We start from the raw sequence: 15,197 nt of genomic DNA on the forward strand, positions 1-15,197 counted from the left end.
TTTCAGGTTTTGCGGTCTAATTCCTTGTGTGTGAAGGGTTCTAAGTGTGTTTTTGGGGTTCAAAAGATTTCCTTCTTGGGATACATTTTTTCCCCCTCTTCCATCGAGATGGATCCTGTCAAGGTTCAGGCTATTGGTGATTGGACGCAACCCTCTTCTCTTAAGAGTCTTCAGAAATTTTTGGGCTTTGCTAACTTTTATCGTCGATTTATTGCTGGTTTTTCTGATGTTGTAAAACCATTGACTGATTTGACTAAGAAGGGTGCTGATGTTGCTGATTGGTCCCCTGATGCTGTGGAGGCCTTTCGGGAGCTCAAGCGCCGCTTTTCTTCCGCCCCAGTGTTGCGTCAGCCTGATGTTGCTCTTCCTTTTCAGGTTGAGGTCGACGCTTCTGAAATCGGAGCTGGGGCGGTGTTGTCGCAGAGAAGTTCCGACTGCTCCGTGATGAGACCTTGTGCCTTTTTTTCCCGTAAATTTTCGCCCGCCGAGCGGAATTATGATATTGGGAATCGGGAGCTTTTGGCCATGAAGTGGGCTTTTGAGGAGTGGCGTCACTGGCTTGAGGGGGCCAGACATCAGGTGGTGGTATTGACTGACCACAAAAATTTAATTTACCTTGAGTCTGCCAGGCGCCTGAATCCTAGACAGGCGCGCTGGTCGTTGTTTTTCTCTCGGTTTAATTTTGTGGTGTCTTACCTACCGGGTTCTAAGAATGTTAAGGCGGATGCCCTTTCTAGGAGTTTTGAGCCTGACTCTCCTGGTAATTCTGAGCCCACAGGTATCCTTAAAGATGGAGTGATATTGTCTGCCGTTTCTCCAGACCTGCGGGGGGCCTTGCAGGAGTTTCAGGCGGATAGACCTGATCGTTGCCCACCTGGTAGACTGTTTGTTCCTGATGATTGGACCAGTAGAGTCATCTCTGAGGTTCATTCTTCTGCGTTGGCAGGTCATCCTGGAATCTTTGGTACCAGGGATTTGGTGGCAAGGTCCTTCTGGTGGCCTTCCCTGTCACGAGATGTGCGAGGCTTTGTGCAGTCTTGTGACGTTTGTGCTCGGGCCAAGCCTTGTTGTTCTCGGGCTAGTGGATTGTTGTTACCCTTGCCTATCCCGAAGAGGCCTTGGACGCACATCTCGATGGATTTTATTTCGGATCTGCCTGTTTCTCAGAAGATGTCTGTCATCTGGGTGGTGTGTGACCGTTTCTCTAAGATGGTCCATCTGGTTCCCTTGCCTAAGTTGCCTTCTTCTTCCGAGTTGGTTCCTCTGTTTTTTCAAAATGTTGTTCGTTTGCATGGTATTCCGGAGAATATCGTTTCTGACAGAGGGACCCAATTCGTGTCTAGATTTTGGCGGGCATTCTGTGCTAGGATGGGCATAGATTTGTCTTTTTCGTCTGCTTTCCATCCTCAGACTAATGGCCAGACCGAGCGGACTAATCAGACCTTGGAGACATATTTGAGGTGTTTTGTGTCTGCGGATCAGGATGATTGGGTTGCTTTTTTGCCTTTGGCGGAGTTCGCCCTCAATAATCGGGCCAGCTCTGCCACCTTGGTGTCCCCGTTTTTCTGTAATTCGGGGTTTCATCCTCGATTTTCCTCCGGTCAAGTGGAATCTTCGGATTGTCCTGGAGTGGATGCTGTGGTGGAGAGGTTGCATCAGATTTGGGGGCAGGTGGTGGACAATTTGAAGTTGTCCCAGGAGAAGACTCAGCTTTTTGCCAACCGCCGTCGTCGTGTTGGTCCTCGGCTTTGTGTTGGGGACTTGGTGTGGTTGTCTTCTCGTTTTGTCCCTATGAGGGTTTCTTCTCCTAAGTTTAAGCCTCGGTTCATCGGCCCGTACAAGATATTGGAGATTCTTAACCCTGTGTCCTTCCGTTTGGACCTCCCTGCATCCTTTTCGATTCATAATGTTTTTCATCGGTCATTGTTGCGCAGGTATGAGGTACCGGCTGTGCCTTCCGTTGAGCCTCCTGCTCCGGTGTTGGTTGAGGGTGAGTTGGAGTACGTTGTGGAAAAGATCTTAGACTCTCGTGTTTCCAGACGGAAACTCCAGTATCTGGTCAAATGGAAGGGATACGGTCAGGAGGATAATTCTTGGGTCACTGCCTCTGATGTTCATGCCTCCGATCTTGTCCGTGCCTTTCATAGGGCTCATCCTGATCGCCCTGGTGGTTCTGGTGAGGGTTCGGTGCCCCCTCCTTGAGGGGGGGGTACTGTTGTGAAATTGGATTCTGGGCTCCCCCGGTGGCCACTTGTGGAATTGTACTTGTGTGCATCATCCCCTCTGTTCACCTGCTCCTATCAGGATGTGGGAGTCGCTATATAACCTTGCTCCTCTGTCAGTTTCATGCCGGTCAACAATGTAATCAGAAGCCTTCTGTGCATGTTCCTGCTACTAGACAACTCCTAGCTAAGTTGGACTTTTGTCCTTGTGTGTTTTTGCATTTTGTTCCTGTTCACAGCTGCTGTTTCGTTACTGTGTCTGGAAAGCTCTTGTGAGCGGAAATTGCCACTCTGGTGTTATGAGTTAATGCTAGAGTCTTAAAGTAATTTCTGGATGGTGTTTTGATAGGGTTTTCTGCTGACCATGAAAGTGCCCTTTCTGTCTTCATGCTATCTAGTAAGCGGACCTCGATTTTGCTAAACCTATTTTCATACTACGTTTGTCATTTCATCTAAAATCACCGCCAATATATGTGGGGGCCTCTGTCTGCCTTTTGGGAAAATTTCTCTAGAGGTGAGCCAGGACTGTCTTTTCCTCTGCTAGGATTAGGTAGTTCTCCGGCTGGCGCTGGGCATCTAGGGATAAAAAACGTAGGCATGCTACCCGGCCACTTCTAGTTGTGCGGCAGGTTTAGTTCATGGTCAGTATAGTTTCCATCTTCCAAGAGCTAGTTCTCATATATGCTGGGCTATGTTCTCTCGCCATTGAGAATCATGACAGATGAAACCCCGAATTACAGAAAAACGGGGACACCAAGGTGGCAGAGCTGGCCCGATTATTGAGGGCGAACTCCGCCAAAGGCAAAAAAGCAACCCAATCATCCTGATCCGCAGACACAAAACACCTCAAATATGTCTCCAAGGTCTGATTAGTCCGCTCGGTCTGGCCATTAGTCTGAGGATGGAAAGCAGACGAAAAAGACAAATCAATGCCCATCCTAGCACAGAATGCCCGCCAAAATCTAGACACGAATTGGGTCCCTCTGTCAGAAACGATATTCTCCGGAATACCATGCAAACGAACAACATTTTGAAAAAACAGAGGAACCAACTCGGAAGAAGAAGGCAACTTAGGCAAGGGAACCAGATGGACCATCTTAGAGAAACGGTCACACACCACCCAGATGACAGACATCTTATGAGAAACAGGCAGATCCGAAATAAAATCCATCGAGATGTGCGTCCAAGGCCTCTTCGGGATAGGCAAGGGTAACAACAATCCACTAGCCCGAGAACAACAAGGCTTGGCCCGAGCACAAACGTCACAAGACTGCACAAAGCCTCGCACATCTCGTGACAGGGAAGGCCACCAGAAGGACCTTGCCACCAAATCCCTGGTACCAAAGATTCCAGGATGACCTGCCAACGCAGAAGAATGAACCTCAGAGATGACTCTACTGGTCCAATCATCAGGAACAAACAGTCTACCAGGTGGGCAACGATCAGGTCTATCCGCCTGAAACTCCTGCAAGGCCCGCCGCAGGTCTGGAGAAACGGCAGACAATATCACTCCATCTTTAAGGATACCTGTGGGCTCAGAATTACCAGGGGAGTCAGGCTCAAAACTCCTAGAAAGGGCATCCGCCTTAACATTCTTAGAACCCGGTAGGTAAGACACCACAAAATTAAACCGAGAGAAAAACAACGACCAGCGCGCCTGTCTAGGATTCAGGCGCCTGGCAGACTCAAGGTAAATTAAATTTTTGTGGTCAGTCAATACCACCACCTGATGTCTGGCCCCCTCAAGCCAGTGACGCCACTCCTCAAAAGCCCACTTCATGGCCAAAAGCTCCCGATTCCCAATATCATAATTCCGCTCGGCGGGCGAAAATTTACGGGAAAAAAAACCACAAGGTCTCATCACGGAGCAGTCGGAACTTCTCTGCGACAACACCGCCCCAGCTCCGATTTCAGAAGCGTCGACCTCAACCTGAAAAGGAAGAGCAACATCAGGCTGACGCAACACTGGGGCGGAAGAAAAGCGGCGCTTGAGCTCCCGAAAGGCCTCCACAGCATCAGGGGACCAATCAGCAACATCAGCACCCTTCTTAGTCAAATCAGTCAATGGTTTTACAACATCAGAAAAACCAGCAATAAATCGACGATAAAAGTTAGCAAAGCCCAAAAATTTCTGAAGACTCTTAAGAGAAGAGGGTTGCGTCCAATCACCAATAGCCTGAACCTTGACAGGATCCATCTCGATGGAAGAGGGGGAAAAAATGTATCCCAAGAAGGAAATCTTTTGAACCCCAAAAACACACTTAGAACCCTTCACACACAAGGAATTAGACCGCAAAACCTGAAAAACCCTCCTGACCTGCTGGACATGAGAGTCCCAGTCATCCGAAAAAATCAGAATATCATCCAGATACACAATCATAAATTTGTCCAAATAATCGCGGAAAATGTCATGCATAAAGGACTGGAAGACTGAAGGGGCATTTGAAAGACCAAAAGGCATCACCAAATACTCAAAATGGCCCTCGGGCGTATTAAATGCGGTTTTCCACTCATCCCCCTGCTTGATTCGCACCAAATTATACGCCCCACGGAGATCAATCTTAGAGAACCACTTGGCCCCCTTTATATGAGCAAACAAATCAGTAAGCAGTGGTAACGGATATTGATATTTAACCGTGATTTTATTCAAAAGTCGATAATCAATACATGGCCTCAAAGAGCCGTCTTTCTTAGACACAAAGAAAAAACCGGCTCCTAAGGGAGATGACGAAGGACGAATATGTCCCTTTTCCAAGGACTCCTTTATATATTCTCGCATAGCCGCGTGTTCAGGCACAGACAGATTAAATAAACGACCCTTAGGGTATTTACTACCCGGGATCAAGTCTATGGCACAATCGCACTCCCGGTGCAGAGGTAGTGAACCAACCTTGGGTTCTTCAAAAACGTCACGAAAGTCAGACAAGAATTCAGGAATCTCAGAGGGAATAGATGATGAAATGGAAACCAAAGGTACGTCCCCATGAGTTCCTTTACATCCCCAGCTTAACACAGACATAGCTCTCCAGTCGAGGACTGGGTTATGAGATTGCAGCCATGGCAATCCCAGCACCAAAACATCATGTAGATTATACAGCACCAGAAAGCGAATAACCTCCTGGTGATCCGGATTAACACGCATAGTCACTTGTGTCCAGTATTGTGGTTTATTACTAGCCAATGGGGTGGAGTCAATCCCTTTCAGAGGTATCGGAGCCTCCAATGGCTCCAAATCATACCCACAGCGTTTGGCAAAGGACCAATCCATAAGACTCAAAGCAGCGCCAGAGTCGACATAGGCGTCCGCGGTAATAGATGACAAAGAACAAATCAGGGTCACAGATAGAATAAACTTAGACTGTAAAGTGCTAATTGAAACAGACTTGTCAGGCTTCTTAGTACGCTTAAAGCATGCTGATATAACATGAGTTGAATCACCACAATAGAAGCACAACCCATTTTTTCGTCTAAAATTCTGCCGCTCGCTTCTGGACAGAATTCTATCACATTGCATATTTTCTGGCGTTTTCTCAGTAGACACCGCCAAATGGTGCACAGGTTTGCGCTCCCGCAGACGCCTATCGATCTGAATAGCCATCGTCATGGACTCATTCAGACTCGCAGGCACAGGGAACCCCACCATAACATCCTTAATGGCATCAGAGAGACCTTCTCTGAAAATCGCCGCCAGGGCGCACTCATTCCACTGAGTAAGCACAGACCATTTGCGGAATTTTTGGCAGTATATTTCAGCTTCATCTTGCCCCTGAGACAAGGACATCAAGGCCTTTTCCGCCTGAAGCTCTAAATGAGGTTCCTCATAAAGCAACCCCAAGGCCAGAAAAAACGCATCCACATTGAGCAACGCAGGATCCCCTGGTGCCAATGCAAAAGCCCAGTCTTGAGGGTCGCCCCGGAGCAAGGAAATTACAATCCTGACCTGCTGTGCAGGGTCTCCGGCAGAGCGAGACTTCAGGGACAAAAACAATTTGCAATTATTTTTAAAATTTTGAAAGTGAGATCTATTCCCCGAGAAGAATTCAGGCAAAGGAATTCTAGGCTCAGACATAGGTGCATGAACAACAAAATCTTGCAAATTTTGTACCTTTGTGGCGAGATTATTCAAACCTGTAGCTACACTCTGAAGATCCATTTGAAACAGGTGAACACAGAGCCATTCAAGGACAAGAAGTAGAGAAAGAGAGGAAGGCCGCAGCACAGGCAGACCAGCAAGTGATTCAATCAAGAGCACACTCAGAACTAGAGGAGAAAAAAAAAAAAAAAAATTGTAGCAGACTTCTTTTTTCTCTCCTTTCTCAGCCAGTAATTTAACCCTTTTTTTTGGCCGGTCAAACTGTCATGATTCTCAATGGCGAGAGAACATAGCCCAGCATATATGAGAACTAGCTCTTGGAAGATGGAAACTATACTGACCATGAACTAAACCTGCCGCACAACTAGAAGTGGCCGGGTAGCATGCCTACGTTTTTTTATCCCTAGATGCCCAGCGCCAGCCGGAGAACTACCTAATCCTAGCAGAGGAAAAGACAGTCCTGGCTCACCTCTAGAGAAATTTTCCCAAAAGGCAGACAGAGGCCCCCCACATATATTGGCGGTGATTTTAGATGAAATGACAAACGTAGTAGGAAAATAGGTTTAGCAAAAATCGAGGTCCGCTTACTAGATAGCAAGAAGACAGAAAGGGCACTTTCATGGTCAGCAGAAAACCCTATCAAAACACCATCCAGAAATTACTTTAAGACTCTAGCATTAACTCATAACACCAGAGTGGCAATTTCCGCTCACAAGAGCTTTCCAGACACAGTGACGAAACAGCAGCTGTGAACAGGAACAAAATGCAAAAACACACAAGGACAAAAGTCCAACTTAGCTGGGAGTTGTCTAGTAGCAGGAACATGCACAGAAAGGCTTCTGATTACATTGTTGACCGGCATGAAACTGACAGAGGAGCAAGGTTATATAGCGACTCCCACATCCTGATAGGAGCAGGTGAACAGAGGGGATGATGCACACAAGTACAATTCCACAAGTGGCCACCGGGGGAGCCCAGAATCCAATTTCACAACACTTTACCAAAGATGTGGCTCACAGCATAATAAAAAGACTAGTCTAAAGACACGCCCCAGAGGATCCTTTGTGCCACGCCCCATTGCTAAAGACTATAAAAAATAGCACCATGTAAAAAGGCCCATATCCCTGGATCTGTATGGAGGATTTTAAGAAAACAAAAAAACGGATTATTCAGGGGAGCAGCCTAAACACAATAAGGAGCCAAACCTGGCAACTTTTGACCTGGTGACAGCTCCTCTTTAACAGCAGTACAGAGCATTTGAGGAATGGTAGAGTAGATACATTTTCAACCTATTGTTAAACCTAGTTTTATCTGGTCTTTCTGTTGCATTTCCAGGCTTTAAAAAAAAGGAATAGCGAGTAATGGACCGTACAACTTATGATGCAACCTCAGGGAAATCCACAGATGTGAACAGATTGCCCATAGAACACTGAACAGATATATCCGAAGACATTTTATTCCCCAGTCCTGACATATAGGTCTGTGATGGAGAAGAGGGCTGATGGATCGGCAACATTCTTTGGCTCTCCTGGTGAAAAACTACATGGAAAAATGGCCGTACTGTGTCTAAGGCAGGATTCACATGACCACAGGACGGTGAAATCTTTGGACCCATTTTGCAACCTAAACATCCAGACCTTCCTCTGTTACTAAACCATACCACCAATATACCCTATAGGGGTATAGGATCCGTTTGGTGTAAAAGTGGAAAGGAATTTGGTTTCGAACTCTACACTTCAAACTAGGAAATATGATGATAAATCCCATTAAAGACAAAGACTTTGGGGAGGCATTACTCTCCACGTTCATCTCTGCGGAATATGTTGCCACTAATGATAAATAAATGGGGAATAAGTATTTTTCTGTCTATTTTATTTGCACTGTGTTTTTTTTTTATTCAGTATACTGGTACTATTATCTATCTGGATACTGGCACTGTCATTTATTATATAGGTACTGTGCCTTATACAGTCATGGCCGAAAGTGTTGGCACCCTTGAAATTGTTTCAGAAAATGAAGTATTTCTTTCAGAAAATTATTGCAGTTACACATGTTTTGTTATACACATGTTTATATCCTTTGTGTGTATTGGAACAACGCAAACAAATAGAGAATAAAAGGCAAATTGGACATCATTTCACCCAAAACCACAAAAATGGGTTGGACAAAATTGTTGGCACCTTTACAAAATTGTGGTAAACAACTTTGTTTCAAGCATGTGATGCGCGTTCAAACTCACCTGTTGCAAGCAATAGGTGTGGGTTATATGAAAATCACACCTGAAACAAGCTAAAAAGGGAGAAGTTGGCTCAATCTTTGCATTGTGTGTCTGTGTGTGCCACAGTAAGCACAGGGAACAGAAAGAGAAGAGAACTCTCTGAGGACTTGAGAACCAAAATTGTTGAAAAATATCAACAATCTCAAGGTTACAAGTCCATCTCCATATATCTTGATGTTCCTTTGTCCCTGGTGCCCAAATTAATCCAGAAGTTTACAACCTATGGCACTGCAGCTAATCTCCCTGGACGCCTAAAGCAGAGAAAAGTTGATGAAAGTTTGCAACTCAGGATAGTCGGATGGTTAATAAACAGCCCCAATCAAGTTTCAGAGACATTCAAGCTGTCCTGCAAGCTCAGGGTGCATATGAGTGAACGGACTGTTGTGACATGAGACCCAGGATGACCTCACTGCTGACACAGAGACATGAAAAAGCTAGACTGCAGTTACCCAAAATTATTTGGGAAACAGTCTTGTGGACAGATGAGACCAAGATAGAGTGCTTGGTAAAGCACATCATTCTACTGTTTATTGAAAACAGATTGTGGCCTAAAAAGAAAAGAACACAGTACCTACAGTCTAATATGGTGGAGGTTCAGAGATGCTTTGGGGCTGTTTTGCTGCCTCTGGCTCTAGGTTCCTTGACTGTGTGCAAGGCATCATGAAATCTGAAGATTACCAAAGGATTTTGGGTTACAATGTACGTCTTGGGTCTTTCAACAGGACAATGACCCCAAATATACTTCAAGAAGCACCCAGAAATGGATGGAAACAAACCAATGGAGAGTTCTGAAGTGGCCAGCAATGAATCCAGATCTAGATCCCATTGAACACCTGTGGAGAGATCTTAAAATTGCTTTACGGAGATGGCGCCTTCACATATGAAATACCCGGAGCAGTTTGCATAGGGAGAGTTGTCCAAAATTCCAGTTGAGAGGTGCAAGAAGCTTGTTGATGGTTATATACTGTATAACAATTGATTGCAGTTATTTTTTATAAATTGTGCGCAATCAAATATTAAGATGAGGGTGCCAACAATTTTGTTCTGCCCATTTTGGGGGATTTGTGAGAAATTATGTCCAATTCACCTTTTTTTCCTCTTTTTTTTGTGTTGTTCCAATGCACACAAAGGAAATAAACAGGTGTAAATTAAAACGTGTGTAATTGAAATAATTTTCTTGTAGAAACACTTCATTTTCTGGAAAAATTTCAAGGGTGCCAACAGTTTTAGACATGATTTTATGAGTATTTCTGTTTTTACGAGAAATTGCATAGTACATTATTTGGTCACAAAGAAAAAAAAGAGAGCCAGGGGGCACTACCAATGGGCAAGAAACCAATCACAACCTATGAGGTAAATATGAGCAGGGGTGCAACCCAATGCACAGCAACAAAATGTACCAAAAGAGCAAGGGAAAGAGCCATGCATATAGAGTACCCCTTCACTATATGGTTTTCTGGGGACGCCCAGATTTTACCTATTGCCTTATCTTGCACATTCATATAAGAATAAGCCATTATTTGTGCATATATGTGGTATCATTTATACATTATTGTGCCCTAAGGTCGTCTCTATATGCTGATTCATTATGGGACCAGTGGTGTTGTTGTTTGTGTTTTAATATGTTTTTATTGTGTTTACTGTCTTTTTCAATAAATTTTGTAATTTGACTCTGTTTTGGGAGGGCACTCTATATGCATGGCTCTTTCCCTTGCTCTTTTAGTACATTATTTGGGGTATTTTCTCCTACCCCTTGTTAAAATGAAAAAATGGGGTTAACAGAACATTTAAGTGGAGAAAAAAAAAAATCATTTTGTTTCACATTCCAAAATTATAAAATGATGTGAGTCACACCTGGGTTGAAAATGGTTGTGACTTGTGGATGACTTTTTTGGCACCTCAGGGGCTCTGCAAATGTGACATGTTCGCAATTTATTATAAAACTGTGTATCCCAAATTCCAGTCCTCACGGCCCCCAACAGGTCATGTTTTCAGGATTTCTTTAGTATTGCACAGGTGATGGAATTATTATCAAGGCATCAGGAATTAACACAAGTTCCCTCATGTGTGCAATACTAAGGAGATCCTAAAAACCTGATCTCTTGGGGCGGTGAGGACTGGAGTTTGGGAACCCTGTTTTAGAAAAATTTGCACTCCAAGAGTCAAGATCTCACCTATAAATGACGTCTACTAGACTTATACACCATGGATGATCTTCTGGGAAATTAAATATGCAAATTGCCTCATCAGCGAGGTTGGGATTTTATCCTAATTTATATGGCGAGACTCGTTAAAGGGTCGATATTGACTACTCAGTCTGACATGCCAGGCCTGGCTTGTCACTCTCTACAAGGAGAAACGTTACCCCTTAGATCCCCGTCTTAAGCCTCTCACCTAGCCAAATCAGATCTCATACTTTGCACTGATGAGGTGAAAATACTCTGAAACACACGGTCTGCAAACTGAGATTCTGGTTTGGTTTTTATCCTAAGTCACATGTCAAGGCTTGTTAAAGGCTCGATATTGACTGCTACTGATCACTACTTCCAATAGGTGGCACTAGAGTTCTAGTCCTCTTCCTCTCTGAAGAGGCAGTTTGCATATTTAATTTCCCAGAGGAGCACTGCATGGCCTATAAGTCTCTTCACTCTGACATGCGAAGTTTGACTTGTCGATCACCACAAGAAGAAACGATACCCCTTAGATCCTTGAATACATGAAAAATGTCTGCTAAACCTTTAAGCCTTGCAACATCCTACCAAAATAATAGGACATTTGCAAAATGATGGTCTATATAAAGTAGACATATGGGAAATATTATTTTTTTGTGATAATTTTCTGTTTTAAGAGCATAAAATTCAAGTAGTTCAATTTATTTTTCCATTTTTGTTAAATCTCAGATATTTTTAGAAACGCAAAACGTAGTTTAACACTAACGAATTACAATTTATAGTCCATGACTATATCTACTGTATGTATCTGAGTACTGAGCTTAGCTTAATAGCGTATCGTAGCACTGGGCTTAGTAAATTGCGTAGTTGTCTTTGAGCTAGAGAGTAGATACTAGCTGCCATGGCATCTCCCAAACACCACATACAAAGACATGAGGGGTTGTTGCTCTTTGTTTTCTGTAGCACATAGACAGAAGCAGCATCTTTCACGTACAGCTAAACTGAGCTGTGCGACTGAATCCAGCTCTGGAGTGAAATAAGTTAGCCGGAGGCTGCAGCACGATCTGCCTGTGTCTCCTCTCCTCTCCGTTAATAGGCAGACACCTCATGGTGCTGGCAGTTTGTGCTTAGACTCAAGTATTACAAAAATAGTAAGTAGTGATATTTTCGACATGAAAGTCCTCTTGTAAGAGGTTTTGGGACATTCAGGTAGGTACCTGGAGGATGCCGCCGTGCAACCATAAATACATAGACAGAGTACATATCATGGTGCGATTGTGCCCTGTGACAGTGGGCACCTCGGGGACTTTGGGCATCGATTGAGCTTATGCCCTTGAACCAAGAGAGCTGCTATGGGATAGAATTATTTGGCTTCCCCTAGAACAATCAGCATTTTTCCGGGAGTGAAAGCAGATACAATGACTGCCTGACCTGACTGCCCAGGGCCACATCCTGAAAGGGTTTGTCCCTGATGGAACCACCTCTTTAATTTATCCATACGCTTTCCACTGTACCTTTGGTGTATAGGCTTTATTTCATCAGGAGATGGTCTGCTAATCATTTGCACCCACCACGGTGATGGTAAAATATGTTTTATTGGTTTTATGCAGTTACATTTAATTATTGTATAAAACGTCGCTTAGAAGAAAATACGAAAGTAAAGCAAAAATTGCAGGATTTTAATGTGTGAAATGTTCTGTCACTTACAAGACTTTATAAGAAGCCATTACATTTTTACACAGCTTTAGTATGGCAATGCAATCACTCCGGACACTATATTGCAGAGGGTGAGGTTCCATCTACTGTGGCTTTACTAAGCTGTTCTTCACCGCCTCCACGATGGCGTCTTTGTCAATGCCAAACAGCTTGAGCAGCTCAGCCGGTTTACCACTGCGAGGGACGCCGCTTACTGCCAAGGACTTCACTGTAATGCCAGGCTCCCCAACAACAGCTGCGGCCACTGCCTCGCCAATGCCACCTAAACATTAAAGGAAATATTCAGGCTTTTGTCCAAAATAAAGTCACAGAATGCACAAAAAAACGGGTTAGGATATTGTTTTTCTCCCAAGAACAGCACAACTCCAGTCCATGGTATAAGTGAAGGAGTGCAGGTCTGCCCCATCCAAAAAAAGATGGAGCTGAATATCAGATGCAGCCCATGATCAAGAGCGGTGCGGCTTCTGGAAAATGAAAAGCCAATGCATAGTCTCATAGAATCTATGAGGCTTAGGAGGGGAGCGCTGGGGGTCGTTTATGGGCGCACTTTTTGGAATTGACTAATACAGGCAACACATCAACAAAGTCAGTGGTGCTAAAGGCTGGACTTTCCAACAAATACATGAGCCTAAAGGTGACCCCACAAACAAAAGGCATTTGATTACCAGATTCAAGGTTGGGATTTGGTAAAATATTAACACTTTCATACCGACAAATAAACATTGTAGCTCCATGCTGAGAGTTGGTTAAATCTGGGGAATCCATAGTGATGGTCTCAGACAGGGGTACTTGCGGTAACGTTCTAGCATCCGAGGTCCAATGATAGATTCCATTAAATGAATGACTGTACATGAGACGTCTATGATACTGAACGTCATGGACCAGGGTTGGGTGCTAGAGTTGGTGTAAAACCATTAGCAGGACCTGGTCCATCGGCAACGTCAGTAATCTCCGACTGCTGGATGGAAGCCCTGAGGACCACCTTCTTCCTCCCGGCATCCCTGGCTCCTCTTTTAATTAATCAGTCTGGCGTGACCTCATATGTGTCATCTTCACACATGTGATGTGTTGTGCCTGACCAACTAATCAAAAGAAGATCTGTGGATGTTGGAAGGTAAGAGGTGGTTCTCAGGACTTCCGTCCAAAGGCCAGAGAGTACGGATGTGAGACACTGACCAGATCCTGCTAATCGATTTGCACCAAATCTAGTAGGTGTCTATTGCACCAGAGTATGTGTCTTGCCCCTAGCTAGCCTTCAATTACTTTTACTGATTAAAATGAATATTTTGCGGATTATTTTGCTCCTAAAGGCTGTTGAGATCTGGTGCTGATAGAACTTTCACATCGCCATACTTGCCAGCTCCCATACTTCTGGAACCATTGGTAAATCTCCCATTATCTAATCATTTGACCATACTTCTAATAGAAGATTTCTATCTATCGAACATGTCCTGCTCATCTGTAAATGATCATCCCGTTAACTAAGAATGACCATAAGATAAGTGATCAGAATATATACATCCTGCCTGATAATTGGGGGAAAAAATGCACCAATTGAGAACAGTAATGTGACATAGAAAAACCTCACCTTCATGGTAATGATCCTCCACGGTAATGATCCTTCCCTTGGTGGCCTTGGCACTGTCCAGAATGGTTTTTCTATCCAGAGGTTTGATGGTGAAGAGGTCAATGATTCGGATAGTGATTGTATCTTTAAGAATAAAGCAAACATTGTGATTGAGGGTTTGAGAAGTTGGGTTATGTGCCCTGAATTACTCAACCATGGCTAATAATATGTACGTCACTCATCACACATGGGTTCTAATCTGGAAAACTATCCATATCTGATAGAAAGTTTCTTCTTTGGTTGCACTTCTAATGAATACTCCCTGGAACATGCACAGTACATCTTCTCCTGATATGGACACCTATGTGGCGGCATTGCCGTTCCTGCACTGCTGGAGGAGATGCCAGCTTGTCCTTAGCTCTGGAAAGTAAGGGACTGGTGAACAGGTAGTAGGGCATATTTACTCATGCTCTTGTGGCAGTAGTTATCAAGCTCCAGTCCATTTTATCTGACACTCACTAACTTTTTGCTAAAAAAGTCGACATGGCTTTATGTGCCGCAGTTTATGCTTTTATAGATTTACAGTGCAGCGCCCCAGAGTCCAAGCCATTGCAGTAATGTCGTTCCTCCACCAGGGGCAGCGATATTACGTCTGAAGGTAATAAAGGAGATCTTCCTACCAGGTATCACAACCACACACCACACTTCACAATCCAGACCACCAGGGGGAGCTACGCTCCTATCTAGTAGGGCACTCCTCACAAAAGGGTAAAGCTGGTGGGTTGGATAGGAAGTTAGAGAGACGCTGGCTGGGTTTGACCCAGTGAGTACCTGTCAGGCAGACAGGGGGAAGAAGGAGGAACATCTGAGCTGCAGACAGAGGGTCCCTGTCAGGGGTGGGATCCTGACAGAGGCCTAGCGGGATAGAAAGCTACAGAGCTGCGCCTGCCCCACGTGCGGCAGCATCCTAAGAAAGGACACGAAGAGAACTGTGTTGTAGAGAGTGAGAAACGAAGTCATAGCACAAGGCTTTCCGAGGCGCGTAGCCGGTGGCCGGAACACCGAGGGAGTAATTGTCTCTATGCTTTACTTCAGAGCCCGGCAGGACAGTCAATTCCAAGTTGGCTGCCCGACCATAATACCTAAGAAG

At 44.5% G+C, this 15,197-nt stretch overlaps 2 protein-coding genes across 2 annotated transcripts in view; one reads left to right on the forward strand and one right to left on the reverse strand.

The window, feature by feature from the left end:
* The window catches only part of TMEM40 (transmembrane protein 40), a 70,461-nt gene extending 62,277 nt beyond the window's left edge, over positions 1-8,184 (forward strand). The window contains exon 12 of the mRNA XM_077278235.1: positions 7,651-8,184. Coding sequence (XP_077134350.1) covers positions 7,651-7,670 — 20 coding nt within the window. The 3' untranslated portion in view covers positions 7,671-8,184. The remainder of the gene's footprint in view (positions 1-7,650) is intronic.
* A 4,156-nt stretch (positions 8,185-12,340) lies between these two features.
* Positions 12,341-15,197, reverse strand: part of TKT (transketolase) — a 40,685-nt gene continuing 37,828 nt past the window's right edge. Inside the window, exons 13-14 of the mRNA XM_077278234.1 lie at positions 14,069-14,191; positions 12,341-12,742 (exon numbers count right to left, since the gene is read on the reverse strand). Of these exons, the coding sequence (XP_077134349.1) occupies positions 12,564-12,742; positions 14,069-14,191 (302 nt within the window). The 3' untranslated portion in view covers positions 12,341-12,563. The remainder of the gene's footprint in view (positions 12,743-14,068; positions 14,192-15,197) is intronic.

The sequence above is a fragment of the Ranitomeya variabilis genome, chromosome 8 (genome assembly GCF_051348905.1).
Source record: "Ranitomeya variabilis isolate aRanVar5 chromosome 8, aRanVar5.hap1, whole genome shotgun sequence".
Classification (NCBI taxonomy): Eukaryota; Metazoa; Chordata; class Amphibia; order Anura; family Dendrobatidae; genus Ranitomeya; species Ranitomeya variabilis.